At 37.4% G+C, this 26,022-nt stretch overlaps 1 protein-coding gene and 1 long non-coding RNA gene across 2 annotated transcripts in view; both read right to left on the bottom strand.

Annotated features, from left to right (window-relative positions):
• Nucleotides 1-26,022, bottom strand: part of LOC311628242 — a 1,314,020-nt gene that overhangs the window by 840,081 nt on the left and 447,917 nt on the right. The gene's annotated exons all lie outside the window — the stretch shown is intronic.
• Nucleotides 8,731-26,022, bottom strand: part of LOC311628228 (tigger transposable element-derived protein 1-like) — a 457,475-nt gene continuing 440,183 nt past the window's right edge. Inside the window, exon 2 of the mRNA XM_084895274.1 lies at nt 8,731-10,973. Coding sequence (XP_084751400.1) covers nt 8,954-10,669 — 1,716 coding nt within the window. The 5' untranslated portion in view covers nt 10,670-10,973 and the 3' untranslated portion in view covers nt 8,731-8,953. The remainder of the gene's footprint in view (nt 10,974-26,022) is intronic.

Genomic DNA, 26,022 nt, shown 5'->3' with positions numbered 1-26,022 from the left:
CTACTTACTGAAATGTTTCTAAATTGTTAAACATACTCTGCATTTCACTGAGTAATTGTACCAATTTTACTTTGGAAAAATGTAATACCAGTAAAATCATTCTGCGTTACAAACTTTTCTTTTTATTCATCCCTAAAATCTACAATACTAAAAGGTTTTATGTCTACATCTATATCTATTTATACATCTATATATTAAATCCTTTATCTTACTTTTATATGATGTCTATTGGGACAAGTAATGATATATAAAATTCATAGTTCTCTTTAAACAAAACTGGCATTCTGCAAGTTATCACTCATGGTATAGACATAAGATTCATAATGTTTTTAAATCAGAAGATACTTTAAATACCAATTAGTTCATTGTTTTGCAGTCTCATATTTTCATATTTCTAGTGACCCTTTTGTTAGTATCAGTATTATGAAAGTATTTTTGAATTTTCCAAAAATATCATGGAAAACATACATTTACTTTAGTTAAGGTCCACAGGGTAGAAAAAAATATCAACCTAGATTGGCAATATGTAAAAAGAAAAAAAAAATACCATGACTGATACAAATTTAAATAATCACTAATTAATAAATTCAGTCTTATGGGAATATATTTTCAAAATATGGTATTGAAAATAATAAAATTGTAGAAGCTACTAATCTAATTCCCTCATATCACCATTAATTATTTTTAGGGAAATACATTTATTCTTACTGATAATCAAATTATATAAATAGCTTTATTGTTTAGAGGTAGTCATAACATCTCACCTTTAATTTCATAGGTACAAAATATTAGACAAAAAAAGTCAATTGAAAAACTGAAGCTGTCTATATCTGACATATTTGCCTGCAATAGTAATTGATTATCAGAAATTATTCAACATAGGTACTCACTAATTAATAAGTGAACAGTATACATATTTGGAGTCATGTACATGAGAAGACTGGCAAAATTTTTGAGACTCATATGTCATACAAAGTAGTCTATTATTCAATTCACACTAATATTTTTTTATCATTTATTCATCCCAGCTAGATTTAAGGACCATATTAAGGTGAGTACTGCATGCTATAAAAATCTCAATACATCATTCCTGGAGGAGGTAATGATACATTTTTCCAAGTGGCCAAGACATGGAAACAACCAAAGTGTCCTGTGAGAGAGGAATAGATAAAGAAAATGTGGTACATATATACAATGAAATACTACTCAGCCATAAGGAAGGATGAAATGGCACCACTTGCAACAACATGAATGGACCTTGAGAACATTATGCTAAGTTAAATAAGTCAGACAGACAAAGGTAAAAACCTTATGAATTCATTAATATGTGAGATATAAAACTGATACTGATTAACACAACCAGCAGTGTGATGGTTGCTAGAAAAAAGGGTTTGGGAGGATAAATGGGTCTTAATATAAGTTGACAGGAGAAGATTTGACTTTGGGTGGTGGTCACATGGTGCAATACACAGATTTTGTAACCCATACATGAAACCTATATGTTCATGTTGACCAATGTCACCCTAACTGATTTAATAAATAAAATTTTTAAAAAATAGAGTTCAAGCAACATGGAGAGTTAATAGAAAAATAAGTGCCAATGACCATTTAATATATGAAAAGGTATTTAGCTTCACTCAAAAGGAGAACTATGAATCTGATATATAATTTTCCACCTTCAAATTAAGAAAAATCCAAATATGCCAACATTGTTAGCAAAGCTGTGGCAGAAAGCAGACAAGGTCTTGCTTACTTTGGGGAATATAAAAATGGGACAAATTCTATGTGTGGCAAATTGATAGTAGCTTTCAAAATAATATTTGCATTTCTTCTTTGGCAACTGTACCTCTTCAACTTTATTCTAAAGCTACAGCTGCTTATAAACAAGATAAAAGCATAATGTCATATATTTCATCACTGTTTATAATAGCAAAAGATTGGAAGTATGCCAATGTTCAGTAAGAGATTAAATAAACTACTCATCCCTCCTCTCACATGCATGCGTGCACGCACACGCACGCACGCGCGCACGCACACACACACAGATAGATATAGATATAGATATAGATATAGATATAGATATAGATATAGATATAGATATATGCACAAACACATATTCTACTCCATTAAATTGAATTTCTTGCTTTGGTATTACAAAACCAGTTGTGACTACTGAGCACTTCATGCTCTCTCTCTATTCCTTAAGCTCTCCAAGTATATTTTTATGTATACAAATATCCCTGATTTTCCTTCTTCTATTATTTTGTCCCTGCCACAGAGGCCATTAAAATTCCTACTTCTACCCATGCCCGAGCATTTGCTCTTCCAGTAATTAGAAGAGCAGGGTTCCGTGCTCCCTGATGCCCTCTGCACTGCAGAAAGGGAAACATCTAATAATCTCACTAATTTTTCTATAGATAATAAAAGTGCTTATCTCATTATCTTTACCCCTGAATGTATCCCATGGTACTTCAGTTATCTACTCCGTGTCCGTTACCACTGATGCAGTAGGTGTAGTAGGTACTGCTTAACACAAACACACTTATCTTAGCAAATGTGTACTTGAAACTGGCAAGAGGGATCTAAAAAGGCTTTCGGAAAGGCTTGTTTCACCCAAAGGAACAAGTAATGCAAGTTCATACCTCTGATTATTTCCCTATTTTGTCTCATTGTAAACATGTAGGGCATTCTTCCTGTGGTCTTAGCTCCTAGGCATGCTGGGAACCTCAATTGCACAGACTTGTGGGAAAAGGAAAATAGTGTTGATATGTGTGGACATGGCTGGGAAATCTGACAAGACTTTAGAATTAGTACTGGAGAAAGAAATATGAAAATTATGTATTCAGTTCTCCAAAACACTGAGTCTATTAAGCAATTAGGTTTTAAATCCTAAGACAAAATTTTAAAAAGCATCAAGAGAAATCATGGAGAGATCAAGTTGTTGGGAGCCAGCAGAGTTGAGGCAAGCAACTCAGTCTTAAGAAAATAGAATTAAGTTCCTTCTAGCAGAAGTTATGCGGTGCCCTGAGGGTTTGGCCAGAAGATAAGATTAACCTGCAGCTTAGCATCTTCCTGCTTAGCATCTTCCTGCCATTTCCCCTTCCTGATCCTCCCCCCTAGATAGCCCAGCCTTGGAATGTTGCACCTTGGACTGTTACACCCCCCTGTCAGTTAGCCAATCCTGTGTTGCCAGATGCCAAAGACCCCTTTGCATAAGCAATCCTGCCCCCCTTTGTTTCTGCTGTATAAATACAGCCATTTCAGAGAATAAAATTGAGGCTTGATCAGAACCTTGTCTTGCCTCCATTCTTTCGTGTTCCTTATTTGCCTCATTCTCTTAGGTGGTTCCTGTGTGCCCCCATTGTTCATTCAAATGTGTCCTCCTTAACAAGAACGCAAATTATTAAAACTGCTTTTGTTTCATTATTACTCACTAGATTTGCCTATCAAAAATTAGTGAATATTTAATTATTATAAATTCTAAGAAATTTTTGGTTTTTTGGTATAGCAAAGGTGGGAATTTATTAAAGAATAGGTACAGACTCTTATATGGGGAGAGGGAAAGAGTCCATAAAAATCTTTTTCATATAAATTGCACCAAAAAAAGTAAAAATATAGTTGGATTAATTTATGAGATATTTACTTCACAATATCCAACATTCTTCATGTTCAAGGTAATTCAAGATTGTATTGACCTTTACTGATTATTAGATGAGATGAATAAAAAACAAAATAGTAGTGATTTAAAGTGAGAAGTACTAGAACAACGTAACAGAAAGCATATTATCTCTTCAACCTGGATATGACAATTGATGCCTTTTATTAACACAAATATTTCAGAATAAAATATACTGACGAATATTCTGAGGGATACAGTGTTGATTCAATAAAGGCAAAATAGGAAAATAAAACAGCCTAATTTCCAGCGAAGGCTCCTCTTACATTTGTATTGTGAAATGCCTTCAGGTCAATTATGTGTTAGTTTACCCTGGCAACACTAGGTGATAGTTAGTACAAGTTTCCTGTTTTACCATGAAGAGTACTACTACAGCTTATAGAGGTGACAGTAACTAAACACACGCAGCCAGTCAGAGGATAAGCCATTCCTGACGATAAAGTTTTTTTCAGCATACTCTGCTACTATTTCTTTCACCTGAGCAACATTTGTTTTCTTCCAGGCCAGCTCGTGTGCATCTGTGGAATTCCCACTACTATAAGCAAGCAGAGTACACTGACAGCTTTGAAAGGGCTCATGAGATTAGAACAGGCCCACTTGAATTATCTCCCTGTTTTTAAATCCATTGATTTGGGGACTTAATTATTTCTGCAAAATCTCTTTACAATATTACCTACATTTGTGTTTAATTAAATAACTGGGAGGAGGTGTGTGCACAGGAAGAGTTTTAAGATGGTGGCACCCTCTAAAAATTCTACTTTCCATACTTTAATCTGATCTCATTGAAAAAGGAAAAGAACCTCACGTAAGCCCACTGCTTGATTCTCTAACAGAGTGAATGCCTATGTCCCCTCCCTTAACTTGGCAAGCTGGCTCCGCAGATTTAATTTTGAATTTTGATAGTTTTACTTAGGAAAAACATACATAACACAAATGTTATTTTAACCCCATAAATGGGATGTTTATTCCCTATTCAATAAGGTGTCATGAGAAATAAATTATATAATATTACACACACACACACACACACACACACACACACAGAGAAGAAAGATAATATTATACCAATTTGGTGCCTGAATTATTGCTTTAATTCAAGAGCTATTTAACTGATTTCAGCAAATATTAGAATGTGTCCAATCTATGACTAGCAATGTGCTCCACGTGGGAGCAGAACATTCTCATCTGGGACCTCATGGAACTTTGTTTTGTTAAATGATAAACAAATCAGAAAAAAAAAAAAAAAGCACACAATAAAATGCAATTGTGATCAATGCTATTCAAAGAAATAATACGTGTGCAAAAGTGGGATAATCAAACCAAAAGATCAGATTCCCGGCTTCTATTCTAGCACTCTTTTCACTGAGCTATTGGTGAATCATGCAGCCCCTCAAAAATCCATAGTTAAGCACTAACTGGTTTGGCTCAGTGGAAAGAGCATTGGCACGTGCTGGGCTGCAGGCTGGATCCCCAGTGTGTGTGTGTGTGTGTGTGTGTGTGTGTGTGTGTGTGTGTGTGTATTGGGGGTAGGGAGTGATCAGGAGGCAGCCAATCAATGATTCTCTCTCATCACTAATGTTTCTAACTCTCTCCCTCTTCTTTCCTTTCTGAAATCAATAATAAAAATATACTTTTTTTTTAAATCCATAGTTAAAACAACACTCCAAATTAGATGGCATAAGAACAGAATCACATTAATCTGGCTGAACTCTGGCTCACCAGGAAATATAGTTTAGTGATGAGCCTGAGCAAAAGTCTTGAGTAAAGGTGGCAAAGTAGTGACAATAACTATTCTCTCAAAGGCTTTCGTTGATAACCCTTTGTTCCTGTTGGAAATTGATATTCAGTTATCAGCGGAATCCTGAATAGAAAAGTGAAATCTGAAGAGGAAGCTAAAAGCATGTTCATTTAATCTGTATATTTGAGGAAAGCAGTTTGGATCCTGACTTGAAATCACTTTATTCCTATTTCAATTTTCATGAATAAAATGCTTGGTCATTTTAATAAATGCAAGGCCTTTGAAACATTTCTAAAGTTGCCCTACATTTTTGGTAATGCACCATTAAAAACAGAGAAATAAAAGAGAGAGAGGTCTGAAGGATTAGATCTCTTTGCCAGTAATGAGTAAATGGGATTCAACCTTTGGAAACAATATGAGCTAATAGAGACGGGAAAACATAATACAAAAAAAAAAGTATTTGGTGGAGGTGAAAACCCAGCGGAATTAATTATAAAGCCTTCCTTGGAATGTGAATCAAATTAGACATGTGTATAAAGTATACAGACCCTCCAGACAAGCACACTGTGATTTGTAAACCTGGTATTCCTACTCTGGGGCAACAGGGATTGATCACAACATAATGGGCCACTTAAGTGCCTCCTTCTTCACAGAGAGACCAAATAGGGTTTTACAATTGGAATATGACATTGTCAGAGAGATAAAGATGGAAAAAAAAAAAGAGTTTAAATGATCAGCAAGTGGAAACTATTGAATAAAGTGCAGCAAAGGAGCGATAATAAATAGTATGCATTCATTTTCTATTGCTGTGTAACAAACTTCTATAAATATTGCAGCTCAAGCCAATACCCATTTATAATCTTAGTGCTTCCATCAACCTTGGGTCTGCACAGCACAATGGAATGCTTTGCTTAGGATCTTAGCAGACTGAAATCAAGCTAGGGTTGCATTCACAATTGAAGCTTGAAAAGTCCTCTTTCAAGCTCATTCAGGTGTTGGCAGAATTCAGTTCCTTGTAGTTGTAAGACAAAACTCCCCCTTTTCTTTACTGGCTGTTGGGCAGAGATCACTCTTAACTTCTTGGATGCCCACAGGTCCTAACCCTGAGACCACTCACACCATGACAGCTAAAGTCTTCAAAACCAGTGGGAAAATCTCACTGTAGTCCAATAGGTTAGATTAGTATATAATGTAACCCAGTCTGGAGAATCACTATTCCATCATATTCATAAATCTCAACACTCCAGGGGAAGGAAATTCACAGAACATATACACCTGGAGCTAGAATCATGGGAGCACTCTGTAGGTTTCGTTTCAAAAACAAAACAAACAAACAAACAAAAAAAAACCTTTTTCCAACGTGGTTGGACTATTTTACACTCCCATGAGCAATTTTTTAACTTCAATTGCTCCACAGACTTAACAACATTTAATACTAACAGGTGTTTTGTTTTTTATTTTAGCCATTCAAATGGATAAAGTGATACCACAGGGTGATTTTAATTTGTATTGCCCTAAGGACAAATTATGAAAACTTTGAAAGGATTTTTAGCTATTAAAATAACTTCTGATGTTGTGGATAGGTCTCCATTCGATGTTATACTCTTTTTTCAACTAGAGGTGTTTTTTTTTTATTATTATTATTGAGTTATATAAATTCTGTATATATTCTGAATATGAGACCTTTGCCAGATATATTATTTATGAACATCTTATTCTAGCTTGTGGCTTATGTATTCATTTTCAATGGTGTATTTCATGAACAGAAGTTTTTAATTTTGATGAAATCCACTTTATAATTTTTTTTCTTTTATGAATTTTGGATCTCCTCTAATATTTAAGAAGTCTCTACTCACCCACCCCCATATTTTTCTACAGCACTATTTATGGAGGAGACTATACTTTCTCATTGTGTGTTCCTGGAAACTTTGTTGAAGATCAGTTGGCTTTACATGTGCGTATTTATTTCTGATCTCTCAGTCTCTTTGGTCTATATGTTTGTTTTAATGCCAGTACCATCCTGTTTTCATTTTGGTAGCTTTGCAGGATATTTTGAAATCAGGCGGTGTGATGTCTCCAGCTTGTTTCTTCTTGCTGAAAAATTACTAAGGCTATTTGGATCTTTTGTGGCTCCATAAAAATGTTTTACAAATTTTTCTTAATCTCTGTGAAAGATGCCATTGGGATTTTCACAGAGATCACAATGAATCTGTACATCACTTTCAGCAGTAGGGAATTTTGTAATATTAATTTTTCCAATCCATGAATAAGAGTGATCTTTCCATTTCTCTGTATCACCTTCAATATATTTTATCAACATTGCATAATTTTCAGTGAACAGATCTTTCAATACCTTGGTTAAATTTATTCCTATATATTTCATTAGTGTTGATGCTACTATAAATGGGATTATTTTCTCAATTTTATTTTCAGAAAGTATCTGGCCTTCAATCTAAATACTATCTCTACAAGTAACTAGTCAATCTAAGTACTCAATCTTCAATCTAATTACTATCTTCTCCAGGCTCATCTCACTCGTGGGAGGATAATACATTTCTATTGCTCCTCCCACTTCTGCATTTGGGAAAACAGGTGCATATTTAGCACACCTGTGGTTCTCACACTAGTTGAAATGCAGACTTCCAGTCTCACTCCTAAAATTCAGTAAGTCCAGTAGTATTTAGATCAGGGATTGTGTCATTTTCATACCTAGAACAACAACTCAAACTGAAAATATCTAGTATAGTCACTAATTGTGTGATTTAATTATACTTAACTAATTAGTCCCTGATTTAGGAAGTATGCCTGGGTTTTTTCCAATGCATCAAGTGCTACCAGCTAGGGCTAGAGGAAGGTTTTTAAATAAATAATTCAGATTATATTACCCACTTCCTTAAAACACTTATATGCTTTCAAGCAATGATTTATGTTTCCTACATTCCTGACCTCACTTAGTATTTTTCCCTTTCAATATGCTCCCATCACAATGAACTTCAAAAAATTCTTCAACACATTTACTCCCACACCAGACTTTTGCACTTGTGGTTCTGAGTCTAGAATGTTTTTTGCCAGATTTCTGTACTGCTAGTCCCACCTACCATTCAAATCCCAATTCAAGTTTCACCTCCCCAGAAAAGCCTGTTCACCCAGTCTAAGGAGGTTGTCTCCACTCCCAAACTTTCTCTGTTGTCATCTATAGCTATTTAAAAACCTATTAAAGGTTAAAATTTTGTATATTTCTTCCTTTGTTTGTTTTTGTCTCCCTTCAATGTATTTCAAGCTAGATGAATACATAAACAGTGGTGCCTCACACAACGAACTTAATTCGTTCCAGGAGCAAGTTTGTTATGCGAAAAGTTCGTTATGTGAAACGCGTTTTCCCATAACAATACATGTTAAAAAAATAATTCGTTCTGTAGCATAAAATATGCTAAGATGACATAAAAAAAGATAAATTTTTTGTTATTATTTTTATTTAGATACATCTAAAAACATAATTTTTTAAAAAAAAACACACATTTTTTTAATTTTAAGACAGACTAAGTAGAGTCTACCGAATCTTGCACATCTTCATCCATTTTCTGCTTTTTGGCTGATGGTTTCATGAAAAACCTGTCCAAAGTCGTTTGTTTTTCTCTTTTCTCCAACATCTGCAGGAAATAACGGACAAGAGTATCGGAGTAAAGATCGTTGATCCTGTTTGCTTCAGCTGAATCCGGATAGTGGGCATTGGTAAACTCCTGAACTGCTTTCCATTTGACCAGGATGTTCTTGATGTCAGCAGTTGGGATTGGTTGATTGTTTGATTGTTGCTCCTCGTTATCAGATGACGCTTCCCTTTGAGCATTGTCCTGTTGCTGGACCAGAAGTGCTTGGAGCTCTTCAGTTGTCAGCTCTTCTTCGTGTTCCTCAATAAGCTCCTCTACATCCTCTTCCTCTACCTCTAATTCCAACCTTTGGGCCACTGTGATGATGTCCTTCACCACTTCTGTGTCATCAACTACTGCTTCTTCCTGGGTCCACGAAGGCACAAGCATCTTCCAAGCAGAAATGAGGGTCCTTTGTGACACTTCTTCCCAGGCCTTCTGTATAAGTCGTATTGCCATAAGGACATCAAATTTCTCCTTCCAAAACTTTCGGACAGTCATATTGTCTCCACCAAACTCGCATTCTTCAAACACCTTATTAAAGAGGGCTCTAGTGTAGAGTTTTTTAAAGTTCGCAATAACTTGCTGATCCATTGGCTGAAGAATGGATGTGGTGTTTGGTGGCAAATACTGCACCTTGATAAAAGGATAATTTTCCTGCAATATTTCCTCTAGGTCTTTTGGGTGAGAAGGGGCATTGTCAAGTATCAGAAGGGCTTTGAGCGGCAGTTCTTTTTCCAGCAAGAATTTCTTCACGGCAGGAGCAAAGGTTTCCAGAATCCATTCGTTGAAGATAACTTGGGTCACCCAGGCTTTTTGATTGGACTTCCAATGGACGGGCAGTTTGGACTTAATAACGTTATTTTTCTTGAAAATTCTTGGATTTTCAGAGTGATAAACCAATAGAGGTTTGATCTTGAGGTCTCCGCTAGCATTAGACGAAAACATAAGGGTAAGTCTGTCCTTCATGGCTTTGTGTCCTGGCAATTTCTTCTCCTCTTTTGAAATGAAGGTTCTGCTCGGCATTCTTTTCCAGAAAAGACCCGTTTCATCGGCATTGAACACTTGTTGTGGGCAGTATCCTTCATCCTTAATACATTTTTGAAAGTTAATAGAGAACTTTTCTGCTTCTTTCTTGTCAGCACTGCCAGCCTCACCATGCATAGTAACGCTGTGGATTCCACACCTTTTCTTAAATCTAAAAAACCACCCCCTGCTGGCTTTGAATTCTTCTTCATTATCTTGATTGCTGCTACTTCCAGGGACGTTTTTCTTTAGATCATCATAAATTCTCTTGGCTTTGTGACAGATAATATCTTGGGTTGTTACGTCACCTTTCACCTGCCTGTCCTTAATCCAAATCGCTAATAGCCTCTCCATTTCCTCGTGGATTGAAGACCTATGTTTTTCATGAAATAGTTTTGATACTCCTTTGGCTACTTTGGCTGATTTGATTGCATCCTTATTTGTCAAAATGGTGAAAATGGTGGTCTTGCTGAGGCCAAACTCTTTGACGAGGTCACACTGTTTTACCCCACATTCACTCCTTCTAATTATTTCCTGTTTCATTTCAACAGAAATCACCTTCCTGCTTTTTTTAGAAGCCATGATATAAAAAAAATATTGAGTTTAACTTAAAAGGACGACTGCCGTGATACGTGCGTGATTTAATTCGTAATGAAGAACGATTGCCGCGATACGTGCTTAAGTTAAGCGCAGTGACTAACGACTGCCTGCAGTGCCTGCGCGGAAGGATGCAATACATCGGCAGCGATCGTGGAAGCTCGGGCAAAGCGGTCGTGGAAGCTCGGGCGACTTCGTTGTGTGAAACGAAGTTCGTTGTATGAATCATGAAATGAAGTTCGTTGTGTGCAGCGTTCGCTGTGCGAGGCGTTCTTTATGCGAGGCACCACTGAACCTTGTTTTCTGCAAACCCAGTACCTGTCATAGGTTAGCCACTGAAAAAAGTTCGTTAAATAAACAAGACTAGAGCAAAATAAGGAGAGGGCGGGAGGGAATGGATTGGTGTGTGTCACATTTTATCAAAGTAAAACTGTATTCTTAAACTACAGCAGAGTAACCAAGGAAAAAAAACACCATCTATCTGTGTTTTGTAATTTATGCCCACTCAACCAGTTTATGAGATTAGGCCAATTTGCAAATATGGCCAGCTAAGCATTGCATCTGTGCTATGGCACCATGTTTTCTAATAATGATGAGAAAAAGAAATATCACACTTTATAAACACTGTCTGCACAAAATAAATAAGGAAGACACGCAGTGGAGAAAAAATGTTTTAGATATGGATAGAACTCAATTTGAATAAAACATTCTTGAGGTATAGTAAGTAAAAAGTCAAAGGCTTGTATGTCTACATTAATTAAATTAAATGTAAAAATTTCCATTCCACCAGATGATTATTAGAATTATATGGGACAAGGTAATTTGAGAATATCTGAGAAAGCCTGGCACACAGTAGGACTAAGAAATGATAGTGCTCTCCTTGCTCACTCGATCCTATTACACAATAAGTATTCTGCTAAGTGGAAGAGTTTCTGCCCACAACACATTACTTAAATCACTTAATTATGAACATGAATTCAACAATAAAGAATATATAATCAAAGTTGTTCATTCTATCTAGGAGGCAGTATGACTTAGTGAAAATAATCAAATTGAAAGAATACATTTGCACGAATTTCTCTGTTTGGTCTAATTCTTAATATCTACCATTCCTAGAGACAATATGATTTAGGTTATCCAAAGGGAAGTTTATCATTCCAAACATCTGTAACTGAAACAAATGGAAATACATTAATGTTTTCATTATTATCTAAAAATACTACCGTAAACAAATATCATGCAGGCAACAAATAAGACACAGTTCCAACCTGTCCTGATTTCAATACAGGGGCAGTGCCTTACCTTCTACAGCCTTCTTCTTGTCAATTCTATACAAATGTAAGTAACATAGCAAAGGAAAATAGTTTTACTACTGTAGATGCAACATTTTTTTTAGTTTCATCCACTTTATCTTAGTTCTCTGTAAATGAAATCAGAGTATATTCTTTTTTCTGTGTGATATGAGTCCCTCAGTATAATGTCTGTGAGATTTTGTGCATTTTTTCTTTTTAATTGCTCAATGTTGTTCCATGATATGAATATACGACAATGTGTGGGTTGTTATTTTTCTGTTAATGGATGTGTTTCTAGTTTGAGGTTATCTGCTTAATAAAAGAATAACATACTAATTTATTGTACCTTTGTGATGCCCACCAGCCAATCAGGAGTGAGTATGCAAATTAGCCCATCAAAGATGGTGGGTTAATTTGAATACGCAGGCTTGAGTGCCCAGAGGCATTCTGCACCACCCCAGCCACTCTGGGCCTCTAGGCAGCATGGGAAGGCATAAAGGCTACTCTGGGCCAGAGCGGAAAGGTGGCTCCTACCACAGCGAAGGCAATGCCGGCAGCCAGGGGAAGGAAGGCACATTCTTGCACGAATCTTCCTGTATTGGGCCTTTAGTTATTAATAAAGTTGCAATTAATATTATTGAAAAAATCTTTTGTACATTACTTTTTTTTCCTCTTGGTTAACACTTAGAATTGCTAGGTCAAAGAATAGGTGTTTTTTACATTTTTTTAAAGTGCCACATATTTATACCAAGTTGTTTTACAATTTTACACTCTGAGCAACAGGAAGGAGAGTTTCCACAGTATTTGGTGTTGCAAGACTTTTTAATTTTAGTTACTAAATTGGTTCCATTCCTGGTCAGGGCACAGGTTGCAAGATCATTCCATAATCAGGGTATGTAGAGGAAGTAAAGATTCAATGTTTCTCTCTCACATGGATGTTTCTCTCTGTCTCTCTCTCCCTTCCTCTTTCCAAAATCAATTTTAAAAAACCATATCCTCAGGTGAGGCTTTTTAAACGTATGTCTCTTACAGATAACACAAAATGAGGTGTGCTTTTTTTGTTTGTTTGTTTGATCGTTTTGTTTTGTTTTATCCAGTCCTATAATCTCCCTTCATTTGATTTGATAGTTTGCTCCAGAGCTCAGCAAATAGTTTCTGTAGAAAAGGTTCCTAACTAGATAGGAAATGTTTTACGTTCTACATGCCATCCCTGTGTCACAGCATTCATTCCATGGGAATGAGCTGACACCTTTGTTATGACCAGTGTCAATCAAACTCTTGCTCTGACCAATCCTTCTTTCCTTACTCCTTTACAGGTGGTATACCTGAGACCTCTTTCCTTGCTGCACTGTAGCTACTGTTCCCTAGAATACTCCCCAGTAAATGAAGTTAATGTAAATTTCAATTCTGGAGGGTTTTTTTTTCCTGAGGAAATTGACCTAAGGCAACTCTGAAATATAGGTGATTGCCATTTTACTCATTAGTGAACTGACTCAGAGAAATTAAGTCATTTGCTCAAGGATCATACAGCAATAAATAACATGGACAGTAATTCAAACCCAGGTTAGCGTGATTCCAAAGCCATATGCCTTGATATTATCATACTACCTTCCCTCTTTTCTTCAACTGAACATTATTACCATATTAATAAAAGAGTCTGCAGCCTTTTCTGTTTGCTTTAATGTAAACCTTCTCAAGCTGACAGGTCTATCAGAACTTGTCACTTACAATTTAATGCCACCCAGCCTGGTTGGGGCTTGACAGAGTTATAGTAAAACCCGAATGGATACTATGCCATTATGAATTTAATGTACTGCCCTCATGAAGCCAACTGCCAAATTAAATACTTAATGCCACTCAAATTTATTTATAGAATCAACTCTCCCCCCTTTTAGCTGTTATTGTCTTTTATCCTGTAGGCTTAAAGCCTCCAGAGCTCTTTGAGAAGCGTTTGGCAGTTCATCCGGCTGGGGTAATCCATCACCAATGTCAACATTTTCCAGTCTAGAGTGAGAACTATTTATGAAGAGAAACAGGACCTAACGAACTTTAGGTTGAGAGAAAAGAGATGAAATACAAATAGATGCTGTTATAATATAGAGCTTGTAGAAATAGATAAAAGAGCTCTTTTTTTCTGTCTCTTTTGTTCTACATCAAACATCTGTAATGCTTTCAACAATAAAGATAAGTTAAATTAAATTTAAAATGCTATTCATATTGGCCAAAGTCACTTGATGCCTGATTCCAAGTCCATCAGCTTTGCCTCTTTTTCAGCTTTTAAATTAGTATTGACATGGGATGGGGAAGTAGAGAAGCTTAGGGGATAGCACCTGCCTCACCAGCCCATCAAGGTTCTGGTAAATTAATAGTTAACCTGATATTTTTTGTAGAACTCCAGCTGTAACTTCTTCCATTATCCTTTGGGACTCAGGGGCCTTGGTTTTTCTCCAGAAACACCTACCTACATGACTTCTATACTTTCATGTTACTAGAAACATGGGTAAGGACACAAAAGCAAGGTAGGACATGTCCAAAGGGGAACAGAACAGGGTGAGGAAGTTGGAGCTCATATCATGTGAGAAACAACTGAAAGGCATGAAGATGTGTACACCGAGTTTAGGGAGAGTAGCAGTGCTCTGTTGTGGAAAAAGGTAATTAAAATAGTCCTAATCTTACCCAATTAAAATTCGTTGCACTGTTAATTCCCTGTCCAGAATGGTTCTTCTTTGTTTCTACTGCAAATTCAACAACTCATTCTGAGACCATTGTAATTATCAAATTATTAATAAAAGGAAAGGAGCAAAGGGGGAAGCCAGACATTATAGACATGATTGCTGGGCAGCTTTACCAGGAAGTTGCAACTTTGCACTCCCAGGGGGACCACTGACCTATTCTCTGCAAAACACTGGGGAGAAAGATCCAAGAAAGGAAGATAGATACATGCCCAGTAAGATTTGGATGACATAGGAAAGGTATTTTCCTGTCAGTCACAACTGGAAACAAAGATATTAGGCCAGAACTGGCATGGCAACTGCAAGCATGTGAAAATTTGGGAATACATCATCTCCTATACAAAGGCATTGTCTCTCTTGGCATTCTTGGCCCATCACACTTGTTGCTCTTGTTGCTCTTGACTCTTGTCTCTTGCTTCCTTTAATTTTCCCATGTTCTCTCCTTAGCCATACAATGGACTGATGGACTGCAGTGGGAAACACAAACAAAACTAGCCTGATGCTGGTCTGGACTCTGCTCCAACATGAAAAAGAAACTCTGGACAGACTCTGATTTTAGCTCTGCTGAAACCCAAGCTACATTTTTTTCTATGACTGTACAAAGGTAAATTGTACTTTGAGAACTCAGGATTTTAATTCCACAGAAATAAAAATCACTCATTGTCCTGAGCAAGTCTTAGAAGACTATTTTTCTTGGGCTATCACCAGAATTCCACTCCCACTAGTAACTAAGGGAGACAAAGACTTATCTCTCCCTCCATTAACAGTTCTTCAGACCTCAATTTAAATAACTCTTCATCAACTGTGGTACATCTACACAATGGAATACTAAGCTGCGATAAAAAAAAGAAGAAATTTTTACCCTTTGCATGCAGAGCATTATAGAACTGGAGAGCATTCTACTAAGCAAAATAAGCCAGTCAGAGAAATATAAATATCACATGATCTCAATCATTTGCGGAATATAATGAACAATGTAAACTGATAAACAAAAACAGACCCAGAGATAGAGAAGCAATGATCAGACTATCAAACCTCAGAGGGAAGGTAGGGAAGGGTAGGAGTAAGGGGGAGAGGTCAACCAAAGGACATGTATGCATGCATAGAAGCCTAACCAATGGACACAGACACGAGGGGGGTGAAGGCATGAGTGAGGGGTAGAGGAGCAAAGAGGGGATAAGGACTCATATGTAATACCTTAATAAATAAATAAATAAATAAATAAATAAATAAATAAATATCACTTCATCAGAAAATATCTTGTCCACCACCAAAACCTCTATGAGTACTACTATCAGAATTGGTCAGTGTGCACTATTCCATGATCTAATAAAACTTCTGCAGTTTTGCTTCATAGCACTTATTATAATTTAAAATGTTATTTTTTAATGAAATAAAATGTATTCTTATTATGTGATTTTTGCCCCAAATTACTTTGCTTTTAGCCCATTAGTCTAAGCCTTATCACAGCATAAAATAGTGCTACTTTTTTCATGATTGCATTCTTATAGTTTAGAACAAGGCTTTGTGAAGACCCTTAACATATACGTTTTCAGAGAAAAAGACATATAATGTATGAATGGATGGATGAATGACTTAGTATAAATAAATATTAAAAGATGGATAGTACAGACAGCCCTATGACATTTCAACACAATAAAATCTTTAGTATAATCAGAGTTATTCATCAGTGAATCTGCCTACATGTGTGAGATTGAGCTCCTCACAGGGGTAAATACTAAAGAACAGACACCAGGATTCATTTTTAAAGCTTATGTATACATTAAATAAACTTGGACCCAAATAACTCCTAAAGTTTTAAGATCCTATTAATGTTATCCTCCTTCCTTTTGGTTTTCTATAAAATCAACCATTTGAGTTATATTTTAATTGGCAAATTCAAGGACTGCCTAACATATCCCTCTGCTCTCATAGTCATGGCAATACAAACTTACTAGGTCCCAGAAGAAAAAGTGATTTGCTCATTGAAAGTCTATTCTTTTGAGATTCATTTATGAAATAATAATACCCCATTGTCCTGTTCATCAATCCTATCTTTTCTGGGTATAACAGATGGCTTTGTATATTAAATGTTTAAAACATAGCTTTTGGTGATTTTTTTCTACTCCCCTGAGAATGGCTCAGCTCATTATTAAAATAATACTTAAAAATAGGAAATTCAATAGGTAATCAAGAGTGATTTCTAGAAGGAATTCTATTTTTAAAGTACATTTGCATACTGCAAATATAATAAACAAAAAGAAATGGGAAGCTAAGTAGAAAGGAGTTTTTAAAGTAAACTAATAAATAGTACCAAAAAAACAAAAAGAAGAAAAAATGTTACTATCAGGGAGGCAGATTAGGACTCAATATGAAAAAAAAAAAACAACAACAACAAAAAAAAAAACACTTTCCAAATTGTAAGTAATTAGGTTTCTAATAATGGAAGTGCTTACATTGTGGGTAATGGACACCTGGTAGAGTTGATGCAGTTAGTATTCATACTCTTAATTGATTTTGAAGAGCAATGTTGTTTAAAGTTCTTTATAATTCTGAGGTTCTTGGATTCTGATACTTCAGCATTGATAATGGAAGCCAAATGGTAACACTGACTTCTTTATAGGATAGTGAACATTCATAACATGAACTTGGAAGAAAGGGGAAGTGATTTAAGAGCAGGGTCCATGGTTCTGGAAGAGGGAGACCTCCAGAGGAAGGCAGGAATCCTAGAACTGAAAGTGGACACGAAATGGGTGTGGGCCAACTGTCACCACTTGAGATAAATTAAACAAAGACAAGCTTGAATCATATATATTCCAATAATGCTGGCAGTATGGCAAGGCTTCAGGTCATGCTGTAAATTCTTCTCTAACCTTCCTACCAGCCTGCTGATTATCCTATATAATAAAGAGGTAATATGCAAATTGACTGTCATGCCCTCACACAAAATGGCCGCCTCCATGTGGCACAAGATAGCTGCCCCCCATCTGGTCACAAGAAGGCCAGCAGGGGAGAGTAGCTGGGGGCAACCAGGCTGGCAAGGGAGGGCAGTTGGGAGTGACTGGGCCTTCAGGGGAGGGAGGGCAGTTGGATAGGGGACCAGGCCTGCAGGGGAGGGAAGTTGGGGGTGACCAGGTTGGCAGAGGAAGGCAGTTAGGGGTGACCAGGTCAGCAAAAGAGGGCAGTCGTGGGCGACTGGGTCTGCAGGGGAGGGAGGCAAGTTGCGGGGGGGGGGGGGGGGGGGCACCAGTCCTGCAGGGGAGGGCAATTGGGGTGATTGGGCCAGCAGGACAGCAGTTAGGCATCAATCAGGGTGGCAGAGGATTGGTTATGTGCAATCAGCAGGCAGGCAGGCAGGCAAGCAGTTGGGAGGCAGCAGTCCCAGATTGTGAGAGGGATGTCCAACTGCCACAGGGATCGGGCCTAAAAAGGCAGTCAGACATCCTCTGAGGAGTCCCAGATTGGAGAAGGTGCAGGCTTGGCTGAGGGACACTCCTCTCCCCCTCCCCCCAGTGCACAAATTTTGTGCACCAGGCCTCTAGTATATATTGAATAGATAAGGAAGAGAGGCTACATGCAAGGATGGAAGGGGAATAGGATAAGCAGCTGCAGGATCCGTGATCTGTGTGTCTCCTTCCAGGATCTTGAAGTCCATTGTAAGATAGTTAGTTTATGGTATTAATTTTCTATGATGTTCCTGGGACCTAAGAATGCTCAGCATTCCTGAGGCAAACCTAGAGAAAGTCAGTATTGATAATGGAAGCCGAATGTTAACAGGGTTCAGAGAAGCAACCAAATCAAAGCAAAGCAAGTCCTGTCCTTTATCTGTTCTAAAAATGTATTTTCTTTTCTGAGCAGTGGACCCATTGGAGCCCAAAGGTATCCTTATCTTTTCACAGCTCTGTTTTTCTTCTTGCAACAAGTCCAGTTTCCTAGGTTCTATAGGAAAACCTCTTATCCATAGTTAGTAAGGTGAATCACTGAACAACTGTGGTCCTATGCTTAATGTGTGCCCTTCCTCCCATCAGACTATGGAGCTCCAAGGAAATGACCCTGAATGGCTTATCCTCCTTTGGAATCAGGGAGACTCATTAACCCTGATTGCTAAGCAATCATTGTCTAAGACAGAGCACTGTCCTCAGAAGCAATGTATAGTCAGGAGACAATCATCACTTCCAAGGGTAACTGAAATTGAGTCATCTTTCCAAGTAGGACAGCAAACAATAGCAGGAATAACCCAAAGTCACATGAGAGGAGATACAAAATAGACTGTGGGGAGAAAGCCACAGATGATTCTAGAAGTGAAGCACAAGTAGCATTGGGGACTCAGCTCTGGTTTCCACAGACATAGTCATGTTTGAGAGGGGAAGGTAGGAGACACTCCTGAAGAGTGCTTAGCAGAGAAATAAGGCAGAAGGTAATTTGCATGAGAAGTGGCCTAAGGGGCCTAAGAGGAGGTAGCGGGAGTGTTTTCAGTAGTTTAGAAAAACCAACTTTCCTTATTGCTCTGATCTTATGTCTTGGAACTCATGCTATCAAAAATCTAGGCAATATTATAATTGCATATTTTACCATAAGAAGAGCCTGAGGCTGCTGAGCAAATAAAAAGGCTACCTTCTATCCTGATGAGGATCAATTCAAGGGCCAGATAAATTGGATCTGCAAGAAAAGTTACCAATGACTCCAGATGGTAACCAAGGAGAAGGGCAAGAGCTTGATCCTAATGTGACACGAGGATGGTTTTATATATTTTTAATTGTAATGGCTAGTATCAGACTCAACAAATAATACATATACCTTATGTTTTTATAATACTGGGAAATATAAAAATAGAGTTGCTTTGTTTTAGTTTTGTCTGCTGCTGTTTTTATTTTGGTTTTTTATTTTTTATTTTTTTACTTTTTTTGTTTTTTGTTTGTTTTTTTACTAGAAGTTTTCCACCTGGTTTATCACCTCAGTCACTGTCCACAGGACTCTGAGAAGTTGTAGGAATAAGCAGGTGCAGACTCAAGGCCTGGTTTTCTGTCCAACATCGTGAAAAGGAACTGTACATTACAGGGCAGATCCTTGTGCTCCCCTATGCCACCTGGACAGAGCCCCCAGGGAGAGTGACCTCAGGGGAGAGTGACTTGTCAGGGGTATCCATGTGGGAATGTTATTTTGTTTTCAATAGCTAATTTAGGGTTGGACTATATCAGTTCCTTCTAGTTTGGGGGTGGGGGGACACATTTTCTGCAAATTTCTGTATATGTATCTCATTGCTTTGTTTGTATGTCTGCTTGGATTTATTTTGTAACTGTATGTATATTTTCTAAATGATTAACTAAGCTTTTGATTCCCCTGCATATGAAATGAGCATTGTGATACTACACAATATGCCAAAATCAGAAAGAAAAAAAAACAAAACAAAACAACAATGAACAAGCAAACAAACTCTACTCCGAATCTGAAAGGAGGTATTATTAGCCCCTAACAATTGCCTGCAGGTTTGTGCTCATTTGTATGGGCAAAGGCTGTGTGTCCAGATAAAGATCCTGAACTATTGTCTCAATCAGTACTAGCTTGGCTTCACTACAATAATCCAAATTATGTTGTCTGCTGCCATTGTGTGTCAATTAAAGATAAAATGAGAATCCCTGTTGCAATATGCCTCTAATGGCATAACATCTGGGTTTGCCTAAAATTCATGGACCCTTTCCAAAGGTGGTGCCTGCTTACATGCAAGAGGTAGGAAGCCTTGGCCGCCCAGGGAGGGTATGGAACATCCCTGGCAGCGGTAGAACCATGCCTACAATGTGTATTCCAGATGTATTTTTCTAAAAGGGATCTTTGCATCCTCCCTGTTCATCCCACCAAGTCTATGCTAACACCATCACCATCTCCCCAGTTACCAAAATTCATAGTGGCACACAGAGTGTGCTTTTTCTACCACTGCCTCTGGTGACAACACTCTACAGTTCGGTATCAAATCCCATAGATTTCACTTTGCTATGTTTCTGTTACCTAAGCCTACTTCACCATTCCCACAGTCTCTGCCTGAATTTATGTTCCCCATTCCCATCAGCCTAAAATATTTCAATAACCTCCTACTTGGTGTCTCCTTCTCTGTTTTTTTTTTTTTCTTCCTTGTAATAGTTTTCCCATTATACATATAGGCATTTGCCTTTGTAAATCACCATCTGACCAGGACAATCTCCTCCCAAACTTCCCATGGCTTCCCGAGTGGAAGGTGTGGTGCCCTGGGCAGGTTTCTCTGACTCTGCATCTCCCCTTGCTCCCCAGTCTGACTGGAATGCTCCATACCCTCTCCAACTGCATTCTTTCTATGTATTTTGGCTACTTGTTTTTCAAAATGCAGCTCAACTGTTTCATCCTCTTTGAAGTATAAAACATTCAGAGTCACTTTCTTCTTTGTGTCATTAATTCCATTTGTACTAGCTACTACCATTCATTTCATTTATCTCCTGTTTTTACAGAGTTTACATATTTGTTCATTAATCACTATCAGAGTGTGTTCTTTAAAATAATTGGTGTTATTTGATTTTCTCTATCCTCAGGATTTAGTGCATCAGCAGGTACCCAATAGATGGTTTTGTAATAAATGAATGGTGAATCAATTATAGGTGTATATTTAAGTAAAAATTGGGGGGAAGGTTGGTAAGGAAAAACATTATTGCCTCTAAAACACTCAATTAGGGGTTTAGTAATTCTCACAACTTGCATTTGATATTAGATATAGCAAATTCCTCATTCCTCATCTTATCCATATAGCTGCATCTCTCTGATAAAAGGAAATAATGTGCATTCATAATAATTGTTAAGACTTCATACTTTATGCAAGCAAATAAATGGCATTGTCAGTATGTCACATACTGGGGTGGGGAGGGAGTAAAATACAGAGAATTACAAGTTTTTAGCCTGTTTTATTGAGGCTATTTAATAGTATTATGACTTACCCTCCGATGTCAGTCAGTAATTTTATTAAAATGGTTAAGGTAACTGCTGTACAAATAAGTTATGGGCCATTTAAAATGCTACAGTGGAAAGCTGACCCAATAGCATTCATTCATCAGCATTTATTAGATGCCTACTATGGAGACAATGGCTAGTCTCTAAGGACAAAAGAAACAAACAACAACAACAACACACACACACACACACACACACACACACACACACACACACAAAAAGAATCTTTGGTCGCAATACTTGAGATTGCATTCTATTGGGGTTGACTGGCCTCTAATTCAATGTCAACAATGTCAGAGAATGAAAGCTTTGACTGAGAAATGAACAGCTTATTCCAGGAGCCCAAGAATGGTGAAAGCAAGTCAACATGAGGGTTTCAGAATGAAGGCTTAGGACAGAGGTTTTAAGGAATAAACAGGCCGGACAGAGGGAATTGACATTTAGGAACAAATTATAGTTATTGAAGTCAAAAGCACATGACTATGTCTCATTTGAACTCCCAGCTAAGAGTCAGCATCCATCACCAGGGATGTGTTTGAACTATCCTGGATACACAGCCCAGTCCAGCTGATGCTTACATAACTGGTAAGTAGAAAAACTGGAACTTAAATACAGGTCTATGACTCTATGTCCAGTGCTCTACCCTCTGCTCCACTGCTGCCCACCAGATGGAACTAAATGATGCAAACATAAAGTTTAAGATCTGTAGAGCTCAGGAGTGAGGCACTCATGTTACCAAGTTACCCAATCTTGGATTAGAATATTAGCATTGTCACTTGCCAGTACAGTGAAGTTAGATAAGCTTGTTACTGTTCAAGACCTCAGTTTCTCTATTTATAAAATGAAGTTAATAAAAGTCTCTACCTGCCTACTAGGATTATTATGAAGGCTAAATGAGTTAATGAGTATAATATATCTGGTACATAAGGAACACATAAGAAATTATAGCTATTATGAAAATGCTACCATTTTATGATTTTTTAACCTTTATAACTGTCAACCTTATCTATAGTTTATTCCACCATTATGGTCCCAAAGAATGTACCGGCCTTCACTTCTAAACAGACCCAAATGTTTCTTTGTTCCTTGCACACACCATCAGCAAATATCTCACAGCCAAATGCATGAACTTGACTATAATGAAATCTACCAACATTACAGGTATTGCTAGAGATTGAAAATTCATCTAGATAACACAAAACCAGTGTTCATTATAGCTTTAATTAAATTCCATTGGGGTGTTTTATCTAACCACTTATCTGTCTTTTAAGTCTCCTGTAAGGTCAGAAACTTTATCTGGACATAAAAACTAAATAGATTTTGATGACTCTAAATCAGAAAACACTAATGCCATTTCCTTATCTCTGTGAAATAGTCTTTTCTATATACAACCTCTAATGACTACATAAAGCAACTTTGGTTCTATGTCCTCAATTTGCTTTTGAGTAATTTCTTTTTCCCCCCCTGTTAGCTTTTTGCTAAAACCTTAGTTTTGTCCTCCATATAGATATATAGTTTTTAAAAGCAGTAGAACAAATATTTGCATCTCTTCCTCTTTTTGGGTATTGAAATAAATAATACTTATTGTACTCATAATGCCCACTCTACTTTATAATATTTAAAATTACTATCTGAAAATTTCTTCTTCTGAGAAGTAGGTAAAATGTAGCACTATATGTTTGAGTACACAACATATTTCATATGTCTGAGGGGAAAAACAGAAAGCAATACACTCTCTTCCTCTTTTTTGGTAACAATAACAATATTTCTGTGCAGTATTTATTTGGCAGCCATTTGCTGCCTTGAAAAATATTTTATTTTTGCCAAAAATCAAATTGTCCTGTAAACAGGTTCTACAATACTATATGTGTACAAGAAGGTTGTTCTTTAGGATTTCAGAATTTGTTTATTTGAAAAGTGATAGGCATCATGTCATGATAAAAAGAATATGGACTTTGGCATTGCCTAGAATTTAAGTTCAAAGCTATTATAAAAATGTGAGAATTTTGGAAACTTAATCTTCTCATACCTCTGCAACTATAAAATTCTGTGAGATTACAGAAAAAAAAATGAGATAAAGTGTGCAATCAGAATGACATTTAATAATTGTTTAATACTATCTGTTTCCTTTTCTTCTGTCTTAATATTTTGCTAAAAGGAAGGTAGAGAATTCAAGTGCTTATCATTTACTCAACAAGGGTATTTTATGTGCAATGACACATGACCACCACACATGACTATAAATGATGATATTCAGGGTCTTAATATAGCATACAAGAAGTAGTTCTCTCTCTTATACAATACATAATGCAGTTATAGCCTTATACATAGTCACAGACAGTCTTCACAGCCAATTAACCTGAGGTTAATCCCTCTCACTGACGTGCCAACAGCAAACAAGACTCAACCACATTAGGAAAATGTATACAGTACACATGAAGGGTGCATCTAGAGTGCTGAACCTAGATGACTGGGAAGACTGCTCACCTGGGCCCTACACAGCACTGACTATTAAAGGCCACTCAACTGGCCCGGGAGACACAATAGGTCTACCTAATACATATATAAATACAGAAAAGTGGCCAAAGTGAGGAGACAAAGAAACAGTTCCCAAGTGAAAGCACAGTCTTCAGAAAAAGAACTAAATAAAATGAAGGCAAGCAAACTACCAGAATCAGAGTTCAAAACAATGGTTATAAAGCTGTTCAATGAATTTAATGAGAATTTCAACATGATAAAAAAGGTCATCCTATATAATAAAGAGGTAATATGTAAATTGACCATCACTCCAACACACAAGATGGCTGCCCCCATGTGAACACAAGATGGCCACCACAAGATGGCCAGCAGGGGAAAGCAGTTGTAGGCAATCAGGCCAGCAGGGCAGGGCAAATGGGGGCAACCAGGCCTATAGGGGAGGACAGATGAGGGGGACCCAGGCCTGCAGGGGAGGACAGTTAGGGGGGACAGGCCTGCAGGGTAGGGTAGTTGGGGGGAATCAGGCCTGAAAGGGGAAGGCAGTTGGGGGTGACCAGGACAGCAGGGGAGAGCAGTTAGAGGCGACCAGACCAGCAGGGGAGGGCAGTTAGGGGATACTGGACCAGCAGGAAAACAGTTAGGCCTCAATCAAGCTGGCAGGGGAGTGGTTAGGGCAAGATCAGGCTGGCAGGCAGAAACGGTTAGGGGAAATCAGGCAGGTAAGCAGGCAAGCAGTTGGGAGCCAGAAGTCCTGGATTGTGAGAGAGATGTCCCTCGAGGGGTCCCAGAATGGAGAGAGTGCAGGCTGGGCTGAGGAACACAAACCCTCCCCTGCACAAATTTCTTTCACTAGGCCTTTAGTAGAAACCATAAAAATTATTTAGAAATGAAAAATACCCTAACTTAAATGAATAATACATTACAGGAAATCAACAGTAGAAGAGATGAAGCAGAGGACTAACTTGGAAGATAAGGAAGCATAAAAGATTCATTGAGAACAGAAAAAAAAAAAAAAGGAACATTTAAAGAACCTTTGGGACAAATTCAAATGACTGACATTTGCATAATGGGGGAGCCACAAAGAGAAGAGAGAGAATAAGAAGTCAAAAAACAATCTGAAAAAATATTGATGAAAAACTTCCTAACCTGGTGAAGGAAATAAACATATAAGTCCAGGAAACACAGAGTCCCAAACAAGATGAATCAAAAGAGGCCCACAACAAACCACCTCATAATTAAAAAGCCACAGAATAAAGACAAAGAATCTTAAAAGCAGCAAGAGAAAGACGTAAGACTGCCAGGTGATTTTTCAACATGAGCATTTCAGGCCAGAAGGAATTAATAAGAAATATTCAACATGATAAAAAACAGGGACCTGCAACCAAGATTACTCTATCCAGCAAAACTATCATTTAGAATCAAAGAACAGATAAAATATCTATGATAATAAAAGCATATATGCAAATCAACCAAACAGTTAAACAGCAGAATGACCACCTAATCGCCTTTCCAGATGACCTTCTGGATGAAGTCACGGCTGCGAGGGCCAAGGCAGCTGGGGCTGTGAAGGCCTACTCTTGCACAAATTTCATGCATCAGGCCTCTAGTAAATAATAAAAGCATAACTAAAGACATATCTGTCAGCAATTACTTTAAATGTTAATAGATTAAATGCTCCAATCAAAGGATATACAGTGGCCAGATAGGTAACAAAATAAGATCCTTACATATGCAATCTACAAGAAATATGTCTACATATTGAAAAACACACAAACTGAAAGTAAAGGGTTGGAAATAGATATTTCATGAAAATGGAAACAAAAGAAAACAAAAAGCTGGGGTAGTAACACTTATACCAAACCAAATA

Source organism: Pipistrellus hanaki (genome assembly GCF_964339955.1).
Source record: "Pipistrellus hanaki genome assembly, chromosome: 9".
Taxonomy (NCBI): domain Eukaryota; kingdom Metazoa; phylum Chordata; class Mammalia; order Chiroptera; family Vespertilionidae; genus Pipistrellus; species Pipistrellus hanaki.
The sequence above is the reverse complement of the archived record's forward strand: the minus strand, read 5'-3'. Positions and strand labels throughout refer to the sequence as shown.